This window comes from Trachurus japonicus, chromosome 19 (genome assembly GCF_045865225.1).
Source record: "Trachurus japonicus isolate A0001 chromosome 19, Traja_1.0".
Taxonomy (NCBI): domain Eukaryota; kingdom Metazoa; phylum Chordata; class Actinopteri; order Carangiformes; family Carangidae; genus Trachurus; species Trachurus japonicus.
In genome coordinates this window covers 23,706,020-23,727,999 of record NC_140925.1, presented here as the reverse complement: position 1 = coordinate 23,727,999, position 21,980 = coordinate 23,706,020, and the positions used below count along the sequence as shown (strand labels likewise).

General features: G+C 41.9%; 2 protein-coding genes across 4 annotated transcripts; both read left to right on the top strand.

The window, feature by feature from the left end:
- Positions 1 to 1,002: 1,002 nt before the first annotated feature.
- LOC146968121 (transforming growth factor beta-1-induced transcript 1 protein-like) lies at positions 1,003 to 13,091 on the top strand. Of its 3 annotated transcripts, XM_085760752.1 has the most exons (13): positions 1,003 to 1,163; positions 4,736 to 4,786; positions 5,940 to 6,088; positions 6,174 to 6,229; positions 6,579 to 6,715; positions 6,806 to 6,881; positions 7,337 to 7,421; positions 8,374 to 8,443; positions 8,477 to 8,637; positions 9,357 to 9,530; positions 9,624 to 9,705; positions 10,654 to 10,802; positions 12,183 to 13,091. In XM_085760752.1, the coding sequence occupies exons 1-13, from the start codon at positions 1,151 to 1,153 to the stop codon at positions 12,447 to 12,449; spliced, it is 1,470 nt and encodes a 489-aa protein (XP_085616878.1). In that variant the 5' UTR covers positions 1,003 to 1,150; the 3' UTR covers positions 12,450 to 13,091. The 3 variants fall into 3 exon arrangements, with proteins under 3 accessions (XP_085616878.1, XP_085616877.1, XP_085616879.1); XM_085760751.1 differs by having other exon boundaries at positions 8,374 to 8,637; XM_085760753.1 differs by lacking the exon at positions 4,736 to 4,786 and having other exon boundaries at positions 8,374 to 8,637.
- Positions 13,092 to 14,196: 1,105 nt separating this feature from the next.
- patl2 (PAT1 homolog 2) lies at positions 14,197 to 20,293 on the top strand. Its single transcript, XM_085762320.1, has 19 exons — positions 14,197 to 14,340; positions 14,578 to 14,731; positions 15,249 to 15,520; positions 15,609 to 15,671; positions 15,761 to 15,814; positions 15,904 to 16,068; positions 16,301 to 16,375; positions 16,475 to 16,623; positions 17,310 to 17,384; positions 17,467 to 17,590; positions 17,709 to 17,826; positions 18,208 to 18,314; positions 18,400 to 18,453; positions 18,543 to 18,685; positions 18,822 to 18,978; positions 19,335 to 19,475; positions 19,559 to 19,656; positions 19,819 to 19,959; positions 20,052 to 20,293. Exons 1-19 carry the CDS (start codon positions 14,317 to 14,319, stop codon positions 20,083 to 20,085), a joined length of 2,148 nt encoding a protein of 715 aa, XP_085618446.1. The 5' UTR covers positions 14,197 to 14,316; the 3' UTR covers positions 20,086 to 20,293.
- The last annotated feature ends 1,687 nt before the right edge of the window (positions 20,294 to 21,980 follow it).

Below are 21,980 nucleotides of genomic sequence, written 5' to 3'. Positions count from 1 at the left end.
ACTGCCAAAAGCCAAAATAGTGTAGTTTCTCAAACGGTGCATTTTCCTAAATAAACTTGTGTTCCAAAAGATTGTCCAACAAACTTACTCACAGAAAACCTGAGGGAGGTAGGACTAATAAGGCAGCCATCCCTTTGTGTAGACGGAAGGAGTTTTTGCTCCTTGTAGTTGTTTTTCATGGGGAGAAAATCCACATTCATCAATCAGTGTAAAAAGAACGAACAAAAGTTTACATTCAATTACTTTAGGAAGGAAGAGGAGGAGCAATTACAGCAAACACTATCCAGGAATGTGTATACTGTGTTAGCATACACTTTTAAAATTGTGAATTTCAATTTATTTTTTCCACAGGGAGGAGAAAGGTTTTGATTTTGGACAATAATGTAGGGAAATTGCTTGATTTTAATATAAATACTTGAAAATAAATAGAATATATAATAAATATAAAATGATATTATGATAAAAATAGAAATGTAATGACAGTTCAATTAATCAACAAAATTGTTAAAGCTTCTTTAAAATTAGATAATATTTAAATAAATTAATAAAAAATAAAATAATATTTTCTATACAAAAATTAATCCTGTCTATGGACCATATGATAAAAAGTTTCATACAGTCTGCACCGTGAAACCAAACAAGCTCATTTTTAAAAAAGGGTGTTGCCTCCCGGGTTATTTCCTGTAAAAGACAATTTTTTCCAATATTTTATTCTGACACAAGTTCATAAGTAGATATCGTTGCAGCAACAGCAGCAGCTCGTCCAGTTGTAGTTCCTTAAATTTGTCTCCCAAATAAGGACTAGGAATGTCCAGGATGACGTCTTGTGTCCGGGGTATGCGGGGTTTGTAACCACATTTATTTAACTACGCCTTCTCCGGTCTGAGGTCCTGGTAGGCATTACACAGGAAGACAGTCGTGTAGGAAAAAGAAACGGGACGCCCTCCTCCTCCTCCCTTTCCTCCTCCTCCTCCTCCTCCTCCTCTCTCGGCGGATAACGGTGTCCGAGAAGTTACCGAGGACCGACGCAGACAATAGTACCGAGGCTCGTCTCTCTGGCCTTTGATACTCGCCCATCACTACTACTTGATGCTGCCCGCGTCCGCGTCCTGTCACATAAAAGAGGGAAACGCTCGGCTGAAATCGCACCATGGAGGATTTGGGTGAGTATTTCTCCGTTTGTCTAGCCTGCTTTTAACTGCATGTTGGGATATCTTGAGGGGATCTTTGGGAAGGGGTGGTGTGCCCAAACAGAGGAAGTAAGGTCCCTGTTGATTCTGGCAGCTTGTAGTATAATAGACCACAGGCTTTACCCTTTTTTCTTCACAAGGACATGTATGGAGCTGTAATGTAATGAGTTTTATTGAATGCCATAGGGTGTTAACATTTTAAGGCAGAGAATAAGCTGACTTCCAACTTCTCATTGAAGGTTTTTATCTTCAGATGACAGCGTATCATATCTATTAAGACTAAACATCCTTGTTATAATGCTCTTCTCATCCTCTCCACAGTGTTTTCATTCGGTAGAGATGTTGATTGTTTTATTTGAAGAAGTGTGTTTTTGTCAGGCTACACATGCACACATAGTCACACAGGTAACACAAGAATACACTGTAATACAATAAGGGTCTATATCTGCTCGACCGCCGTGGAGCGTTTCATGCATGCATGGGCGGCAAATTCAATAAATTCTTTGTAAATTAGATTTAAAGGGGTCCACAGCAGGTCGTCTCCATCCATTAATATCAACAAATCAGGGATGGAGAGGCATCCGCATAATGTTAAACAGAGTGCCTTCCATTTTGAAGGGTAGGAAACATGAAAGAGGACAGTGTCCAGCATCCAGGAGGAGTCTGTCTTTCTACTGATAAAGATGTGGAGAGGGAAGTTTTTGTTTTTTTCTTCTTTTCCTCTCTTTCTCAGAACAACATTATGAGATGCTTTGTGTGTGTTTGGGAATAGCAGTGTTGGAAAGGCCCAGAAATAGCCCAGGGCAACATTGCTATTTCAAAAAGCCACAAGAGTTCAATGAAAATAGAAAGGGCCCTTTTGCTTCAACTGCCCAATTTGCTCGCTCAGGAACTCAAAGTCCATTTCAGAAACTGAGGAATTTATGCTTTTCGAGCAATTCTATAAGGAAAGGCCTGATGTTGCCAGGGCACATCTGGATTGGATTGCACACACTGAGACGGAGCGACTGGGCTGAGCGTTATAGCGAGGCAGTGGCCATGTTCAGGACGCTCAGTTTATGCTGCTGCCCCGACACTGTTGTAAGTTTATGCATCGGATCTGGCGAGGCTTTCGGTGAGAGAGACCACTTGTTAGAGAGGTCTTTGGCCAAGACAAACAACTCGGCAGGCAACTCTAAATATGGTCATAATTCCCATTGAGAGAGGTTCAACTCCTTATATGAGCAGTTCAGTCTACAAGTATGTGTGTGTGTGTCTGTGTGTGTGTGTATATGTGTGTGTGTGTGTAAGAGACTGAGACACACAGCAAGGAGGAGGAGGAGGGCAAGTAGTATATGCACAAGGTTCTCACCACATGCTCGTACCAGACGTGTGAATCATCTGGGACAGAAGTGACCGCCGGGATGAGCTCAGGCCTTCTGTGAAGCGTCCGGTTGTGTTTATGTTTAACATGTCTACCACGACCGTGGTGGCCACACAGATGTTTGAAACACAACTGTACCAGAGTGGAGGGAACAACTGCTTCAAACACTCATCAGACAACCATGATATCAATTTGTAAAGGAAACAAGAATGTGTGATTGTTGAGCGTGAAAACAACAGTTAGACGCCGACGGCACATTATTAATAACTGTGGGCTCCAGACCCTTTATCACTCCAGGTCCTGCCTCTGTCGTCCTGCTGACGTGTAGTCAGGGCCGTTGTATAGGGGAGAAAGGTGATGATAACTCGAGGGGCCCAACGCCCAGTGGGGCCCATAAAAACCCCAGTAGTCTAATCTTTGTATGACTGATTTATTCTGCATAAGACCTTGACTAATACTCAAAACAAAGTAGGCTAAATTAAAAAATGATAATACATACATAGTCTAACAAAAGAAACTGGAAAAGTCAGGGGGTAGGGGCCCACTTTAGTATTCTTTAAGGGGGCCCAGAATTCCTAGCAACGGCCCTGCGTGTAGTTATTCCTCCGTCCTGAACGGGTTTCACGCCAGAATCTAGATCGGTGATACCCAACCGGAGGTACTTGAGCTCCAGAGGTGTCTTCAGCGGGTTGCTAGGAGATATATTTATCGTTACAATAAGTGATAAACAACAACAACAACCCCAGTGCACAGGACATGCTTTCCACCCACATCAGTCAGCTGTATCAGCTTGAAAGAACATGAGACCGTTCCTGAAAACCAATCAGGAGAGGTCGAAACAGATTGCAAAAACACATGATCGAATCTGATGACAAAAACAGATAAAGAGACAAAACCTTAACGTCAACAATCCTAAGTTACTGTGTCCTGTGTGAAGAAACGACACGGAGCATGACGGATTTTTTGCCTCTTCATTAAAACTCGAACAATGTCCACTGTTATCTAGTGTATTTAAACGGTCATGACACCAATTTTACCCAATAAGATCAGTTTATAAGTCATGAGGAATATTGTTTCAGTCTGCACAACAGTAGTATAATGAATTCATATCACGTTGGAGTGACCGTGATTACATGTGCAATTATGAGACTAGAAATTAGACTAGAAACTAGAAATGTTTGATTTTTCTGAAAGCTTTAAATATTAGCTGAACAAATTGAATGTATATGGGTGAAACAAAGTCAGGACGTTTTGGTCTCTGACTGTTTTGAACAACCCGTTTTTAAAAAAAATGTTTGATTGCCCCTTTTATTTATTTAATTTAACCTTTATTTACCCAGGCAAACAATTCAGAACAATTTCTTATTTACAAATGCAGCCTGAACCAAAGAGCAAAGACGCTTTGAGGGGGGAGGGGGAAGGGGGGGGGTGCTGTGTGTGATTATCCTTTAATTGTGTTAAACATCCTATTTAAAATCGGCTTTGTAATTCAATGAGTGGTCTCAAACATGTGTTATTTGAGCTCATCTGACAGAGGACCTGATTGAGATCTTCATTAAGAAGTGTGGTTGATTATGTCGCCATTCATTTCATCTGGGGAAAAGCAGCGGTTCGTTAGTTAGTGTGTTATCAGCTCTGGGAAAAGTGAACGTTTCCCCAGGAGAAACAATGAGAACCCATTAAAACTGCCGCCTCCCTCTCTCTCTGACTCTCTGTCTCTCTGCTCCAACGCTGAGTTTGTAACGGCTCATGTTCAGTCCACCTCTCACACACTCTGCTTTGGCCTTTTAGTCGCATGTTCATGGACATTGTCAGCGCTGAATGATGTCATACAGCTGCTCGGTGGAAAGCTTGAGAGAGTTTAGTTTCTGAGCAGCTTCCACTTCAGTGTGGAGCGACTGTGTTTAGGACTGGAGGCGGGGGGGGGGGGGGATTAGATATCAGTTGCCAAAACACTTCCTCCTCTGCTTCCTCTTCATACTGGCATGTCTCGGGATATGAATGCAGAAATGTTTTGTGTGTGTTTCTTTATAACTGCACTGTGTCCATGGATTATCTTTGTGGTTATGCAGCTCTCTGACTGTCTCTGTCCTCTGACTGATTAGTGTGTCGGGGGGGGGACGCTTGTTGTCCTCCTCGTGTCATGTACCGGTCACACACAGGCTGTCTGTCTCTCCTTTAGGAGTGCCTGAGCCACCTAACTACCCTCTCAGTCCTCGTATTGTTGTGTTTGGTACGTAACTGTCTGTGCATGTGTTTGTACGTGTTTTAACCCCATGTGTTTGTCTGTCTGTCATCCAGTGTGTCGCTGCATGTTCCAGCATCCATTCCTTAAAGGGATACGCCAACATTTTTTTTCGTGTCTTGCCTCACTCCTGAGTCCATGACAAGCAGATAGACACCATCCTTTCGACTGTGCGTGCAGTAACAAGGGAGATAGAGCCGTATCGCCCGTAATTAGCTTAGCTCAAACGCTGGAAGTGCATCTTGTTAGCCTGCTCGAAATCAGCAGTCAGAAGCTGATTTCATTTTAGCTCTAAACTCTGTAAATATATCACTTTTAACATAACATTTTTAGGTGAGAAAGTAGCCGTTTAGATCAGCAGTGTGTTCGGTTCAATTTTGTTCGGACGAATTCAGTGCTACTCAAGCTAGCCGTTGTGACCAACGCACTTCCGGTTACTTTCACAAAATAAAACACCCTTTACACAATACAATAAAACACTCACACAGAAAATCATGACGATAGAATTTGTGCTTTTACTTTGAAATAGGAAGCTAACCTACCCTCGATGTAGCTAGCTTGAACCAAAATAAACCGTCTTTGCTTGAAGCCTCCGTTTTGACCGATCTGGTCCCGTTACCGGCATTTGACCGCTTAAGATGCTTTACCGGAGAGTTTTGTCAGCTCGAGACGAAGATCGGCCTGCCGGTTTCCGTTTAGAGTTGCTGAAGAGTTTCTCTGATGACTTTAGGTGGAGGCAGGCTAACACCTATACACTTCCAGCGTTTGAGCTAAGCTAATTAGCGGTGCACCAGCTCTGCCCGTATCTCCCTTGTAACTGCATGCACAGTCGAAAGGATGGTGTCTATCTGCTTGTCATGGACTTAGGAGTGAAGCAAGACACGAAAAAAAATGTTGGCGTATCCCTTTAATTGCTATGTCTTTTGAGATGCCTTTAACCTCCCTATAAAAAATTTAAACCGTAAATACACACTTACATTATGGGAAGTTGTAAACTGTGTTTTTATTCCCGACCAAAAATCAACCAAAAGCTAAACTGAATATTTAATCCATCCAAACTTCCATCACATCCATGCTGTCGTGGTGCGTTACATGGTTATTTCTCTCTTGCTCAGTGTCTTTCCCGCTCTCTCACCTCCAGACGCTCTCCTTGCTGATCTGGAGAACACCGGCTCTCCTCTGGCTCGATGTCCGGTGCTGCTCACCTCTGAGCCGCCTCAAAATGCTGATGCCGCCGCCCAGGACCCGGCCCAGAGCCGGCCACCACCGCCCGCCTACACCCCACAGCAGGTAGGCCATCCACAGAGCCTGAAAAAAATATTTTTTTCTCTGTATTACCCATACAGATGGATTGTGCATGTGTTTTGCCTCTCAGACTGTCTCTGCTGCAATGAAGTCCTCCCAGAACTCCAACCCAGACAAACTATACAGGTAACTGATGCTTTTTAACCTATTTTCCCAGTTCAATGGAATGTATGATGAATCAAGATTCACATTTTTGATCAAACAGAGTGAGAGTGAGAAAAATATTTGCCCAAACATAGTAAGGAATCACGTACAAAAGAAAAGCATTCGTCATCTCTAGGCCAATTTCGTTAATGACCGTTTTTAGATCTTAAACCACCATCGTGGCCCAATAGGAGTCCTCAGCTGCCCTGTGACTCCTTAATGAATAGACATGGTTCAAAGAGTCACCTATGATTCATGACAAAGTGACCACGATGAAATCCACCCACATTAGTGACAGAGTGGTTTATAATGGGTCTAATCTTTCTTACAGCACAGTGTGTAAACCGCGCTCTCCCCGCACGGCAGATCCTCCTCCAGCCTTCTCCTCCTCCTCGCTGCTGGGAGGAGGTCTGAGTGAACTGGACCATCTGTTACAGGAACTCAACGCCACACAGTTCAACATCACAGGTTAGTTAATGTGCGTGTGCGTGTGTGTTTTCTACATCCCTTTGTTTAACTCTTTTAAATCTTTTCTAATGACTTTGTTTTCATCTTCAGATGAGATCCTGGCCCAGTTCCCTTCTTCTAAGAAAGATGAGAAGATTAAGGATAAAGGCACAACCTCCTCCCCCAGGTAGCACATTTAAGAAACTACAGTAGAGTCTCTACAAGTTAAATTAATTAATTAGAAAGCTGACGTCTACTTGCTCACACACACACACACACACACACACACAGTTTGTTTTTTGCCCTGGGTGGCCGAGCTACAAATAAGATTATGCAAGAGCTCTAATTTATCTCATTGTGTGTGTGCATCCTAATTAATTAAGTGTTAAATATTATGCATAATGCATCATGACAAAGGTTTGCAACATGCATAGATGGATCATGTGGTTCTCTCAAAACATTTTTTGACGTATACCAAAGCTTAGTTTTAGTGTCTTGTTGAATTAGCAGTCGTCTATAAACTCAATAAACATTCAATAAAACAAGTCACCACCTGGGTTTTATTCTATATAATGCAGGTCTAGGTGGAATTGGGTATTTTGCACATTTGTTAAAACAAGATTTGTCTTTTGTGTGTCTTAGCTCTGCGAAACCTTCAGCAACATCAGCCACACTGGAACTGGACAAGCTGATGGCCTCTCTGTCCGACTTCAGAGTCCAGAGCACAGTAAGAGTCCACACAGCAGCATCAAAGAGTCACAGAGAGGTTAACCTGTCCACGGCCTCACCGTGGGTCCACAGTCTGACTTTTTTTGCTGCCGTTCATTCCCAGCTGCTCTGAGCTTTAGCGCAGCTCATTCACTGATTCGCTGTGACTCTGATTCTCGTAGACGTTGACTTGACTCTCACGATGACTCCCCTCTCGCTGTGTGGGCTGGCCGCAGCTCATGCCTCCTGGTATAAATCAGTCACCAGATATGGTCTGAGGATGGAAATTAGTCTTGGTGGAGATATTTTCCTGCATCAAAAAATAGCTTCAGATAGTTGGAAGTCAGAGTTATAGATCTACATTTGGTGTGGGATATAATATGGTTATTCTCCTTTTCGGTGAGTCAGCAAAGGAAGTGGTGGAGTCATTATAAGGTTGCGTGGTTCCAGTGTGCACCCCAGCTGTGGCTTATGAACAAACATGAGCACAGTGTTATGGAAACAGAGGAAAACACATGATTGGATACCGCTGCCATTAACTTATGACTGATTTAAGTGTTGATACCTACTTTCATTAAAACGCTTGTCTGATTTTACTTAGGCAAGTGATTTCCTCCATTTCCCAGGGTTACCACAGAAAGCCAGCAGAGAGAAGCAGTGTAGGCTCATAGAAAACACTTAACAAAGGTCCCTCAGAGTTAGTTTGTTTTTAATCAGGTAATTATTGACTTAAATGAGAAGAAAAATGGAAAAATTATAGTTTATAATCTGTAATTTACTGTTTTTGAACACATAAACCCGAAACACAAAAGAATACCACCGTTGTGAATCAGTGTTTGAGTCATTTTCATTTATCAGTCTTGACAGTCACAGACCAACTGTAGAACAACGATTCACTTTTGGAGAATTGAAATCCCAAAGACAGATGCAGCATGCATCATTTTCCTTTTTTCTCCACCGCCCCCCCACAGCCAGCTGTGCCCATCACTCCAGTGGTGACGGCACCACAGCAGCAGCCTCAGCCACAGCCCCAGCCTCAGCCTCAGCCTCAGCCCCAGCCTCAGCCAACGCCACAGCAGCAGCAGCAGCAGCAGCCCATCGCCCCCCCACAGGCCTCATCTGGCGGCTCATTGGACAGCATGCTGGGGCTGCTGCAGTCAGACCTGAGCCGACAAGGAGTTCAAACATCCTCCAAGGGAAACTGTTCAGCCTGCCAGAAGCCAGTAGTAGGACAGGCAAGTTATCAGCACATGTGTGCATATTAAAGGGATAGTAGCATTTTTTTAAAAGTGGGGTTGTATGATCTACAAATAGCCCCTAAGTACTTTAATTGCAGTAGAAGACTCTCTGCACTCCTCCCGTTAGCAACGCCAGCCCATAGCCCTGCCCAGAGATTTACAACATACAGCGTTGTGAACAGACCCAAAGAAACGGCCTATTTTCGCGGCCTAAAAGAGGTTTTACCTGAAAAAAAAACCACAGTTCCATTGTTTGCTATAATATAATTTTTTCCAGCCCTTCAAAGTGCAGGAAAAACACAGTTTTTATTTGGACCTAACCAACTGCTGATCGGCGGGCGCTAACCCTGGGCGGAGGGATACGTGAGTTGGTTAGCTCCAAATAAAAACTGTTTTTCCTGCACTTTGAAGGGCTGGAAAAAATTATATTATAGCGAATAATGGAACTGTGGTTTTTTTTCAGGTAAAACCTCTTTTAGGCCGCGAAAATAGGCCGTTTCTTTGGGTCTGTTCACAACGCTGTATGTTGTAAATCTCTGGGCAGGGCTATGGGCTGGTGTTGCTAACGGGAGGAGTGCAGAGAGTCTTCTACTTCAATTAAAGTACTTAGGGGCTATTTGTAGATCATACAACCCCACTTTAAAAAAATGCTACTATCCCTTTAATGTGGTTTTTTTTTTCTGAACTCAAATTGACAACATTATTTTCTGGCGCAGGTGGTGACGGCTCTAGGAAAGGTGTGGCACCCGGAGCATTTTGTCTGCACCGAGTGTGAGACGGAATTGGGCAGCCGCAACTTCTTTGAGAAGGACGGACGGCCGTACTGCGAGTCGGACTACTTCACCCTCTTCTCCCCTCACTGTGCACAATGCAACAAGCCCATACTAAATGTGAGACACTTGAACGTACACATGTCTCAATGTGAGTTGATTTGACGCAAGCTGCTTGAATCAATATCTTCTTTTATTCCCCTTGTTGTTTAGAAAATGGTCACCGCTCTGGACAAGAACTGGCACCCAGAGTGTTTCTGCTGTGTTAAATGCAGCCGGGCATTTGGAGATGAAGGTAATGGTAACACTTAGTGTTTAATCATTGTTTTAAAATGACATAATGCTCATTAAATTGTTTTTTTCCTATCATATGAACCCCTAAAAGGTTTTAGATTGTGTTCATTACAAAGACAAGTTGAATGTCTCTGTTAAGTCTTTTGCACTGTGTTAAAGGGATAATTCAACATTTTGGCAAATTGGCCCATTGCCATAATCCCTGTAGTCATAGCAGTACTGTAGGTTTGTTACCCTTAATTGTCGGTGCAAGCTATTTTTAGAACGGCGGAGCAGAGCCGTGAGCTGCTCAGAGCTACGCTACAGAGTTGTTTTAGAGGGAAATACAGAGACTGCTTTCTGAAAAACTGTCCGAGGCAACGCACATCAGAGGTTTTGCATGAATTTCCCTCTAAAACAACTCTGTCTGGTAACGTTCTGTTATTATCTCATAGCGTGGTGAATGTGCAGGTCACAACTTGTCCACCAGGGCGTTATGGAGTTGTTGGATTGTGTATTTGATGAGTTTGATGAGGGAAACCAAGAAATCCCATGAGCCTCCGCAATGTAGCTCTGAGCAGCTCGCGGCTCTGCTCTGCCGTTCTAAAAAATAGCTTGCACCGACAAATAAAGAGACGAACCTACTGCTGTGACTATAGCGATTATGGCAATGGGCCAATTTGCCAAAATGTTGAACTATCCCTTTAAAGAGAAAGACTTAGAAGAAGAAGAGAAACTCTGAATTGTATTTTCGTGGGAAAACATTACAGGCTGGGAGACAGAAAAAAAGAAATGCTGTCAGCCACTAACAGTTCAAATCAGGAAACCCCTCAGAGCGTTACAGCCAGACTCAAGTTTAATGTACCACAAGGCAGAATAGCTCGGAGCAGCCTCAGACATTGTTTGGCTTTATCCAGTAAATGAGACATTTATCAATGGAGGACTAAAGCTGTGAGTGTGTCTCCTGCAGGTTTCCATGACCGTGATGGCCAGCAGTACTGCCAGCAGTGCTTCTTGACTCTGTTTGCTTCCCGCTGTCAAGGCTGCAGCCAGCCCATCCTGGAAAACTACATCTCAGCTCTCAACTCCCTCTGGCACCCACAGTGCTTCGTATGTAGGGTGAGTGTTTCACCGTGTCCATAAATAATGTCCGTTGTGTTTGCCAAACATTTGCTTGGCCCATGTGTGGCACTGTTGGCACACTGGTAAAATGACTAAGTGTTTGATTGCTCGGTTATCAAGTCTATGCTGAGGAAAAGACAGGTCATTTCATATACAGATGGGCAAGAACCTTAAATATGAGGTGAAATAGGTGATATTTCTGTAACATTTGTGGGGGATTACAATGACATCAAGAGGAATTTACATACTAGTGTTTTAAAGACAGATACATTTGAATGTTTTGTGAAGAAATAATACGAATTACATTTATGTAGTGATCTTAATCACAAGATATTACTGTAAATAAATAAAATTAAATACAATAAACAGTAGGGCTGGGACGATACGCTTTTCTCCCAATTTGATTCTTCTGCGATTTTTTGGATGCCGATTCGATTTAAATTTAAATCCGATTTTCTGGATTTTTAGTCTGCATTTTTAACACCAGTGAAACAGTTGAATGATTATGATTGTCTACAGACTATTCCAGGAACCATATTTCCCCCAAAAATACACATCACATGTAAGTCAGATTTTAAGATTTATTCAGCAGCAATATATAGGCTACTGTATGTTTAGTCTCTTTTCAAAAGCCTGGACTGCATAAAAGAGGCAAAAATAAAAGAGTATAGAAAAAACAGGCTTCTGAAACCTTTCTGAGAAAATGAGATATAGACTGAGGTAAACTGCTACATTTTAACATTTATCTGCACACAAATACTGTAGGAGTCTATAAATTAACATACTCCATTATAAAGTGAACTTAAACCCTTTTCAAAACCTGGACTCTCTGTACGTAAAAAAGGGGAATGCACATTGCACAATATAAAAAATAGATAAATAAATAATAGATTTTTTCTCCCACCCCTAATAAACAGACTTTAGTGCATGAACTTTTTAGGTAGTTCATGTCTGAAATCTCTGCTACAGCACTGGAAATGGGTCATGAGACCAACAGACTCATATTTGTTTAATACACACACACTTGACCCACAGCTGCTTCAGGGAAGCTGCTTAATAACAAGCGGATCACTCTGTGGTTGTGATGTGTGCATGTGTGTATCTGTGTAATTGTGTGTGTGTGTGTGTGTGTGTGTGTGTGTGTGTGTGTGTGTGTGTGTGTGTGTGTGTGTGTGTGTGTGTGTGTGTGTGTGTGAGTGAGCAGGGCGTTACTGAAAAAAGGCAGTAAAAGCACCATATGAAAAAGGTTTAAAAAAGCCTCAAATCTAAAAATAAGTGGGGATGATGTCATGAGAAAGTTTCTAATTACAGTCCCATGAGTCAGTTTTCTCTCTCTGTTTTCTGCCCGTGACTGAATGCCGCTGCGTCTCTTTCCAGGAGTGCTACTGCCCCTTTGTTAACGGCAGCTTCTTCGAACACGAGGGCAAGCCGCTGTGCGAGGCCCACTACCACCAGTCCCGTGGCAGCGTGTGTCAGGCCTGCCAGCAGCCCATCCTGGGCCGCTGCGTCACCGCCATGGGGGCCAAATTCCACCCCCACCATCTCGTGTGTCACTTCTGCCTGAAGCCCCTGAGCAAAGGCTGCTTCAAGGAGCAGGAGAACAAGCCCTACTGCCACCCCTGCTTCATCAAACTCTTTGGTTGAGGACTCAGCAGGACCCCCCCCCCTCCAAAACCCCCATCCTCTTGGTCAGAGAAGCTGTATGACTCTGAGTTCTCAATGTGTGTTTTTTACTGTGGGAATGAGGGTGGAGCTGGTCTCTTTCTTGGTTTTAAGGATATTTGAGTCAACGGGGGGGATGGGAAAAAATAGAAACATTCAACCCTACTCATTTCTGTATCTGAACAGTGGACTGCATTTAGATGGGCAGTATGAAATGTAACTCTACTATTGATTTGACAGACTCAAAATGATGCCAAATAATTTTGTCATGTATGTAAATCTTTTGCATACTGTATTGATTCAAATTGAATATTGAAAATTGAATTCTTTTGCCAAAGGTAGAAAAAAAACAGTGTAATGAGTGAAGTTTTAATGTTTCAGTGAAGGACTTGTACTGTTGTGCAACGAAATCCCCTTTAATATATTTGCTTTATATTGCAAAGTTATAAGTGTCACTGCAATTGCTTTTATACATTGTATGCTGACTGCTATATGTTTTTGTGTAACAAACTAAGCTATCATATGTTTAAAGGTAGATATTTTGCATTATTCTTTTACTATTGCTCTATGCAAGTTGCCAAAGAAATAATTCCAAAGAATAAAATAAAGGAAAACACGACTTGATTTGTTGTTTTGTGAATGAATAAACAAAAAGATCAACTGTAATCAAATGTAAGAAAAAAACCTAACATTTTATTGATAAATAGCCTACAGATAAGACTGAAGGAAACATGAGAAGCATTAACATCTGAACAAAGTTTAGTAAGAATATACAAGAAAAATATCACATGAATAGGTGTATGTAACTGGAGAGGGAGGTACAGATTATACATCAATCATGATGATATTTAAAGGTGTCATATGTAAGAATGTGGCCAAAAACGGTTACTGCAGTCAAATTCAAAACACAGCGATCTCGTTTTTCCTCCCAGCCGTAGTGGCAGCTCAGTGGACCAGACCGGAGGCTGAAATGCCACTGATGCCACCGTGACTGGGAGAGAGGACTAGTTGGCGCAACATGCCAACACATAAATTCAAAACATAAACATGATTTGCAGTCTGCAAAAAAAGATTTTTAATGTGAATACTCTGGCTGTACTATTGTTGTTGGTGAGTTCATCATGTCATATGAACATTATTGAGTCTCTGTGACATATTAGGAGGATTTTATGGCCAGTTGCTTTAGATTTCTTACATATTGTACCTTTAATATTGAGTTTATTTAACTGGATTTATAGCCAATGGTTAACAAAAAAGCTTTTGCTATCTCTGAAAAAAATTAGGTGAGATTTTTAGTAGTATTTCTTTTGGTCAAACTGGCTATTTCAGAGCTTTAGTCATCATTTAGACATAAACATTCAATAGAAATGAACTTATCCATGTTGTATGGTGTAAAATTGTGTTTTTAAATGAATAAGAACAGACCTACTATATTATTTTTATACTTATTTTGAATAATTTTGCATCTCAATTCTAGTCAATAAATATAGCTTCCTTGATTTGGTTCATTAATATACAGTCCACTAGATGTCAGTGTTCATCCACTGATTACTCCCAGGGGAACCGAGCCTGACAATTACAAAGTTAAAGCCTGCAGGGTGGCCCATAAGTAAATAATTGAACGAATCCGAATCCAAATCCCGTTAAAAAAAAAAGAATACATGAACTGCGTACAAAATACAAAAGAAAAACGAAATGAGAGCCACGTGCCGTTTCATGTTGACGCGCGTGCAACACAGGTGAGTCCAATTAACAGTTAATGAGCCTCCCTCCCTGACAAGAGACAGCAGGTTACTGTGGAAGGAAGTCACCGTCACCTGTCGGCTGGAGCGTGGGAAAAAAATTCACAATGAGTGATTCAGAACAGCAACAAGTAAGTCACGAGAAGTTACAGCTTTTTACTGTGTGGATATTGTTGTGTGGAGCGCGCGGCAGGGTCACGAGGGCCTAGAGGTCGTGCGTCGTGCTAGCAAAGTTGGGCTACTCATTGCATGCTGGGTCTGCATTTGTTATTGATCCCGATTGCTTCAAATAGCAGCGAAAAAAAAATTCTTTACAGTCATGGTATTCTAAATATTATTTTCACCCCTGACTTTTGTTCTTCCACCAGGAAGCTGAAAAAGTGTCTGAGCCTCAGTGGCCCGAGAATGGAGGTGAGTGGAGTGATGGAGAGGATGCGACCAGCATGGACTGTGGGCTCCTGCAGGCCATGGCCGAGGAGGATGAGGAGATCAATATCTTCAACGAGGAGACGTTTGGAATGGGTTTGTTTATGTCTTTTTTTTTATCACAGTATTATTTTTAAACCGATTTAACCATTTTATACCATCATAAGTGACAGCAGGCCTGTTCAAGCTTGTGGGAAAAGTTGAAGACTGGAACATTTTCAGAAGGGGAAGGGATCTCTGGATGGTTTTTAATTCTGTACTCTTATACATGTATGTAGCCAACAGTAGAAATGATGGTATACAATTATCACATGTAGTCTGACAGCAGGTGTGTGATATCAGCCAAGGCTAGTTGCCAAGCAACTGCTCCAGATCTTAGACAGGGTCAGATGAGCTGTTTGCCCTACTGCCAGTTTTTATGTTAAGTTGAACTAACAAGCTGGGGAATGTACAGTGTGTATATACTACAGATGTAACTAAAACACATTTCTCAAAATGTCAAACCGTTCTTATGTAAATACAGTTTTGAGTTGGAGAGTCTAAAATCAATTTTCTTTCTTTCAAGTTTACTGAATGTAACCTCAGGCTTCTTCCACATGCATCTGTGTTGTAGATCTCGATGCTAATGGGCCCACAGAGGACCTCAGTGGTGGTCTCCTTCAGTTTGGAGAGCCGCCACCTACAATGCCTCCACCGCCGGACCCCAAACCCGTGACTCCCCCCCACAGCTGCCCCTCCCCTCCCCGGCAGAGGCAGCAGTATGTGCCGCGGGCTCCCGCTGGGCAGCGCGGCAGAGGTCGAGGACACAGAGGAGGACTGGGCCGAGGACAAATGTTTGAAGACCCAGCTGTGATGAGGATAGTCGAGGGGCGACCGAGTCTCAAGGTGATGCGGATTAATGTATTTATTATCTAAGAAAATGTACATCGTCTCACAGCAGACGTTTTCATTGTGGTTTGTTTTTACTTTGAAGAGTCTCGACAGTGCCATAGTTGACTGTGGGAACGCCATGTTCCATAAAACCTTTGAGGATGATGTAAGTGGCAACTTTTTAGAGACATTTTACCTTTTTTTTTTTTTTACCTCAAAATGTTTCACTGTTTACTTTTTTTTCATCCTCTTTAGTGGATGGCGCCTTCTTACAGAAAAACCAGACGAGTCTCAGGATCACTACTTCAGGTTAAGATCACTCAAGATGATTATAATATCATCTTTATGATGGTTTTTTACTTTAACAAATAGTTGTCTTTTTCTGTTCTGTTTCTTAGGACAGTGCTATAGTTTGTGTGATTGACGGCCACAGAGGCAGAGGTCAGCACATGACCTCCAACTTCCTGGATTTGCCATATCCTGTCTCTCCCTTCAGGGGCAGGAGAGGGGACATCAGAGGACCCTACTACAGGAGACAGTTCGGCCAAAGAGTCCCCCCTCAGGTGCATAACCAGTCGTGCCGAGTTATATGAGAACATCTATCAAGTGCATATTTGTTCATATTTGACAGTAGCAGGTAGCTTAGCTTAGCATAAAGACCAGAAGGTGGGGCTGTCTGTCTTCGGTCCAAAAGGACAGACTGTAAATAAAGAAAATAGCCTCCTGACGTCACTCACCGACTGCTCATTCGGGCTCACTCACTGATGGGTTTTCTGTGTTTGTCTTGTCTCACAGATGCAGGCACCAATGATGCCAGGATCACCCATCTTCTCACGTCAGCCTCTGACCCCTCGGCAGCATTACAATCAGGTTTATTCCACAGTATATTAGACCTGCACTGATACATCAATGCAAATGGCCAATTTAAATTTGTCCTGACTCATGATGATGATTTTTGTGCTGAATCAGACGGGGAGATTCATGTTTCCTTCGACCCGCCGCTGCCCCTCCACTCCTCAGTCTCTGGCTCCTAAGATGATGCAACTTCGCTTTGGTGCCAACTCACCGAGACCGTCCTGCTTTGACAGCCCCTCGTCTAATCCAGTGCAACATTTCAGGTGTGTGAGATCTTGTGTATCTCACTAGACTGTTTGATTTGTGGTCTAAAATCTTTTTCAGCCAAGTATCAAGTGCATTGGCAGCACAGTGAATTCACTCGTGAGTATATAAAACTCTCTCAATAACTTTAGAGTCAAAAATGTGCTGTAACCCCGGCATTCATACAAATTTATGAGTTGAAATAATGAATCTCTTCATTTTGCCATCGGACAGTAACAAGTATTTAAGCATTACTTTTAGGAAATTTTACTTTTGACCCCACTACATTTATGACCTACTCATTACTTTGAAACAGCTTTTTCTTTTATTGTTGACATTTTATTGTAAATCTGGGCTATATGCTCTGAGAAAGGAGCCAACTTCTTCACTTTCAGTCATTTATGAACAGCTCAGTTTGCATTGGCAGTTTCCTAAAGAGAGCTTTGTTTGAGAGAGATGAGGCTGAGGATTCTTCACAAGGCCAAACTGACAGTTTGTAGGAACTGGTTGTACTTTTCTCAGTTCATTTTTTTTGTACAAATGGGTTGTTGCATTCCATAAAGTCATATTATAGAGTCATTTAGAAGGTTTTACACTTTTCCTAAAGTAATGCAACTGTGCACTTTGTCGACCTCTGCTGTTTGGAGGAATTGCACCACTCTTTGTTAGATTTTTCAAGTTAAGCAGAAAACTGTGTGACCTACAGGTATCCTGGCCCTGTGACCCAGCTCCACCCCCAGCACAAACGATTACTAAGTCAAAAACAACGTATATTCCAAAGGTTTGTTCCTATTAACTTGTCATATTCAGTATGTTGAGGCAAATGAATGGGTTTATTTACCTAAGGTATGATCTGCATGTAGAAAATCAGAGGGCTGGGATCCTTATCGTAACCTCATGACGGCCAAAGAAAAGGAGTGGATCACCAGACTGCAGATGATTCAGCTGCAGAGTGAGAATCCTTACCTGGAGGACTACTATTACCAGGTAACTACTCCAGTGTCAGCATTCATTGTAAATGTTGAGCAAATAACTGAACTTTTGCTGCTCTTTTAGGAGAAAGAATGTGAATTTTCACAGCTCATGTATTGAAATTTTGTCGTAGGAGTACTATCGACGGATAGAGGCCAAGATGGCTGAGGAGGAGCTGGGCATCAGGACGAAGAGGGAGCCACCCAAGCTGACCACACCGTACATCACAAAGACCGACTCCTACACACCAGGTTCTTCTGTCGTCACCTACATTGTCTTACTGCATCACCTATTTGCCATCTGATGTGTCCTACAGGGGTGGCCTTGTTCTCAAAACATTAGTGTTTTTGTTTTTTTTTCTTTTTCTTTTTTGTCCCGTGACCCATAGGTTTTATACTGATGTGCAACTCCTTTCCTATTTGTTTCCCCCTGCTCTACATTGGTGTTAGGGCTTAGAGTTGCACCTTCAGACGGTGGTTAGGGCTTAGCAAAGGATTTTTGTTACAAAGACAATCGTATTTCACCTCAATCGTATCAGAAACTAAAACTATGCTTTTATGCAAGATCTTCCAACTTGTGAAACACCTTGACTGCACTATGTTTGTCTAATGACAAGCCTCTTGGTCTTCCAGTGGTGCACATTGAAGGCTCTTTAGGTCAAGTTGCTGTGTCCACATGTTACTCACCTCGCCGCGCAATTGGTGCAGTTCATGCAGTTCAAGCTCAGGGTCCACTTGAGGTGAGTTGTGTGTTTCAGGCAAATCATAACATTGTGCAGTCAGTCAATCTGTCCTGATATTGAGACTGTTGTTTTCACATTACAGGAACAAAAAGACACCAAACAGCAGCGGTTAGAGGTCCTCAGCAAAATAGAAACGGTAGCTGCTGCTCATTTGTTTTAATGCAGTGTCGTGTGTTTTTCCGTTACTCTTGTCCTTACACTTGGTCACACTTGTTCGCTCTGCAGTTGTTCATGACTCTGTTGGAGGTGGAGGAAAAGGAGAGGATGAAGGCCACAGTCTTATCTGAAGCAGAAGAAAGGAGGCTGATGGAGAAGACCCAGAGGAAGGTGGAGTACATCTACTCCCAGATGCAACACTACGACCCTCTGTGAGTCATATCCTCCCTGCCCCTTGAAACAAGTGATATTGTGTTCATGCACAGTTTCGGTGTACTACTGAAATTGCACCAACTTAGTTAAGATTTTGATTGACACTGAAACTCGGCAATTAACTTTCTGATGTAGAGATTCAGGAGGGGAGTTTCTTCCTTTCCTGCTGGTCTCAAAAGGCAAAAAGCTACTTGCACGCCTGCTCCCGTTCCTGAAACACGATGCCGCAGTGAAAATCTTGCATATTGTGGCTTCTAATCTTCCTACGCTGATGAGCAGAGATGCTGAAGAGGTAAGGGGGAGTGTTATTTAAAATGTGATTTTCTTTTTATTCTTATAAAACCCATAAGATGAAAATTCTTATTTAAACAATTAATCAGTAAAACTACTAAACAGAAAAGCTTTAGTCTTTAAAATGGCATAATTTATAATCTTTCCAAGCCAAAGGAATTTCTGTCTGACCAACACCACCAAGTCCACAATCTGTCAGTTGAATCTAAACTCTATAAAGTATAGTGAGGGGTGAGTGTTCCCATATATATTTGCATAGCCTGTTTAAAAGGTCAAGAATGAATCTTCGATGCTTGTCGTCTCTTGTTTTTACTTTGTAAAGCTATTGGAATTAATCTTACGACATCCACTTTTCAGGCACTTCCAGTTCTCTACCTGCCCCTTCGAGATGTGATTGGACGCCTGGCGTTCAGCCAGCTCATTAAGGTCCTAAGAGATCTAACATCATCGGAGTCTCTATCGACATACGAGTCTCTTACACTGACATGTCAGAACAAGGTGTGTGTGTGCGCTTCCTGTTTGACTTTTATTTTATTGGAAGTTTGGGCAGGGGTTTGCTCACTCACTGCTTTTCCTTTCAGTTTGGACTGTCCTTACTGTATGCCCTCTTGTCCCACGGAGAGAAGCTGCTCTCTTCAGGTGTTCCCTTAGAGCCCAGTATTGGTGACTTTGAGACCTGGTGGGTCTTTTTTTTAATTTGGTCAAATATTCTTTTGCAAGGTTGCCTTTGCAAATGAGATCTCGATCTCAACGAGTCCTACCTGGTTGAATAAAATGAAAAATAAAATGAGTTTCAATATTCTTCTTGGATTTTGACATTTGTGTCCCTGTCGTCCTGTAGGACTGACACAATATTCCAGGTGGCAGGACAGCTGTCTCAGTGTTCACTAGTGGAGCCGCTCCTTCTGCCTTCAAACCTGCTCACGCTCTTCTGCCGCTACCTGGACAAGAGAACTGTGCATCAGCTGAAAAGCAACATGGAGTAAGTTGCTGTTGTTTTTGATTTAAACAAGATATTTCATACTGTCACTAAATGTGTAAGGACCCTGCCTGATTCAAATATCTTCTATGTAGGTCTGCGACTGGATTCTTGGCTCTTCCATCTTAAGGTGGACAGAAGCTAATGAGGAGTTCAGCTAATGACCAGGTTGTAGTGAACACTAGAGTGAAAGGAGCGGATGCGCAGCCCTGACAAAAACTACTCGGTGTTCATTACAACCAGCTATGTAATATAATCTGAAATGTGTTAAAATGCCTTGATTCTTATTCCTTTCCCTCATCCCCTCACATTTTTGCACTCTCAAACTGTTTCCCTTTTTTTATTTCCTTTACCTGATATTTTTACTTTCCTCCCTTTGGTCTCCAGTAGGTTACATCGGTGCACGTTACTCAGAAACTACAAACTTTTTCTCTTTCATTTCTTTTTGTTGCCAAGTGTTGAAATAATTTCATGAAAATTGCCACGTGATGTAACTTGTAAGATTGCATGAACGGGCAGCTGGCACTGATTTACTTACCTGGCATCTAACAAATATGATCTGAAACAAATCAAATGTGGTGACCAGGCTGAGGATTGTATACTAATTTATGATTGTACAGCTGAACCTATATGTTCATTATAATAACCATTTAAAGAAGTTATCGTGGCATGGGCCATCAACATAAAACCATGCAATTTTGGGTTTTTGTAAAAAGAAAAAAAGCATGCATTGTGTATACATGTGTAGTGATAATGGTGTATTTGTAATTTTCCATGTTAGATGTTTCAGTTGTAAAAAGATTTTTATTTATTGTAGCCTATTAATTTGGAAACAGGAATAATTTAAACTGCACCCTTGTAGAGCACTTGCAATATAAATAAAAAAAATCTTTAAAAATACTCATCAGTTTGCTCTGGTTTTCAAGACATTCATTAGAGCAAGTGAAGGACTTTGACTGTGGAAGTAACATGGGCACATGATGCAAAGTTGTTGACACCTGACTTTATTTTATTCTGCTTTGTGTTGGAAAAGACTTAACAAAGTTAGATTGGCAGCTTCTTTCAAGTCATGATGAGGTTACTCTTGACTCTGGTTTAGATCGAACGTCTTACAAATCTGTGCTGCAGTCACTGAGGAACTGAGTTTTAACTAAACTATTTGTCCTGTTTTGTGCTGAAACGCCAGTGTGTGACATTCCTGAAGGGAGAAGCTGGCGGTGGCAGCAAAACAGGACGTGACTCTGCACACTGTAACTCCCTAAAGCTGCAGAATGCAAATTATAATTTTCCTAATGCTGTGAAAAGCAGGGCAAATTAAAGATGGATATTTGATTCACTGGGCAAGTTATGTCTGGTGGTACACTAATGAGAAAGTAGAACAGGAGACGCTGCAGCAAAAGGAAGTTGCACAGTAACTGAGGCAGGTACATAGGAACAGGTGAAATCATCATTAACACACACTCATTTATGTGATGGGTGACAGGTTCAAATACACACTGGACCGATTTAATGTGCTCATATGAGACCCTAACTCTAGACTGCGATAATGTAATGTCTTTCCCATTTTAATGTGTTTTGGTTTGTCAGTGACCAGACTGTATAAAAGTGATATAAAATCTTAGCACTGGCAGACGTATGTGGCCTCCAAGTCAGCAGGAATGTGGCACCACACTGGATAAACAGACTCCATCTCTGCATGTGTTTAAATGTTTGAAATAAGTTGTCCTGTAGATTCCTAGACAAGTATAGCAATCTACATGGGCAGAGATTAAGGGTGACATCTTACATTGTAAATGATCTAACAATTTAATTATTCATTCTTTTTTTTCACATAACTTTTCTGATTATGTTGTGTGCAGGTTTTATACAGTGGATACTGTATTGCTGGCTTTGTTTCAGCAGTAATACAGTATTGATGGCACACCCTTTGAGCACAGCGTGGTGTTTGAGGTCTCTAAATTATAGCTCTGTCTTGAATCTGCATGTCTGTGTTTATCAAACCCTCTGTCCCTGGATGCCCGACT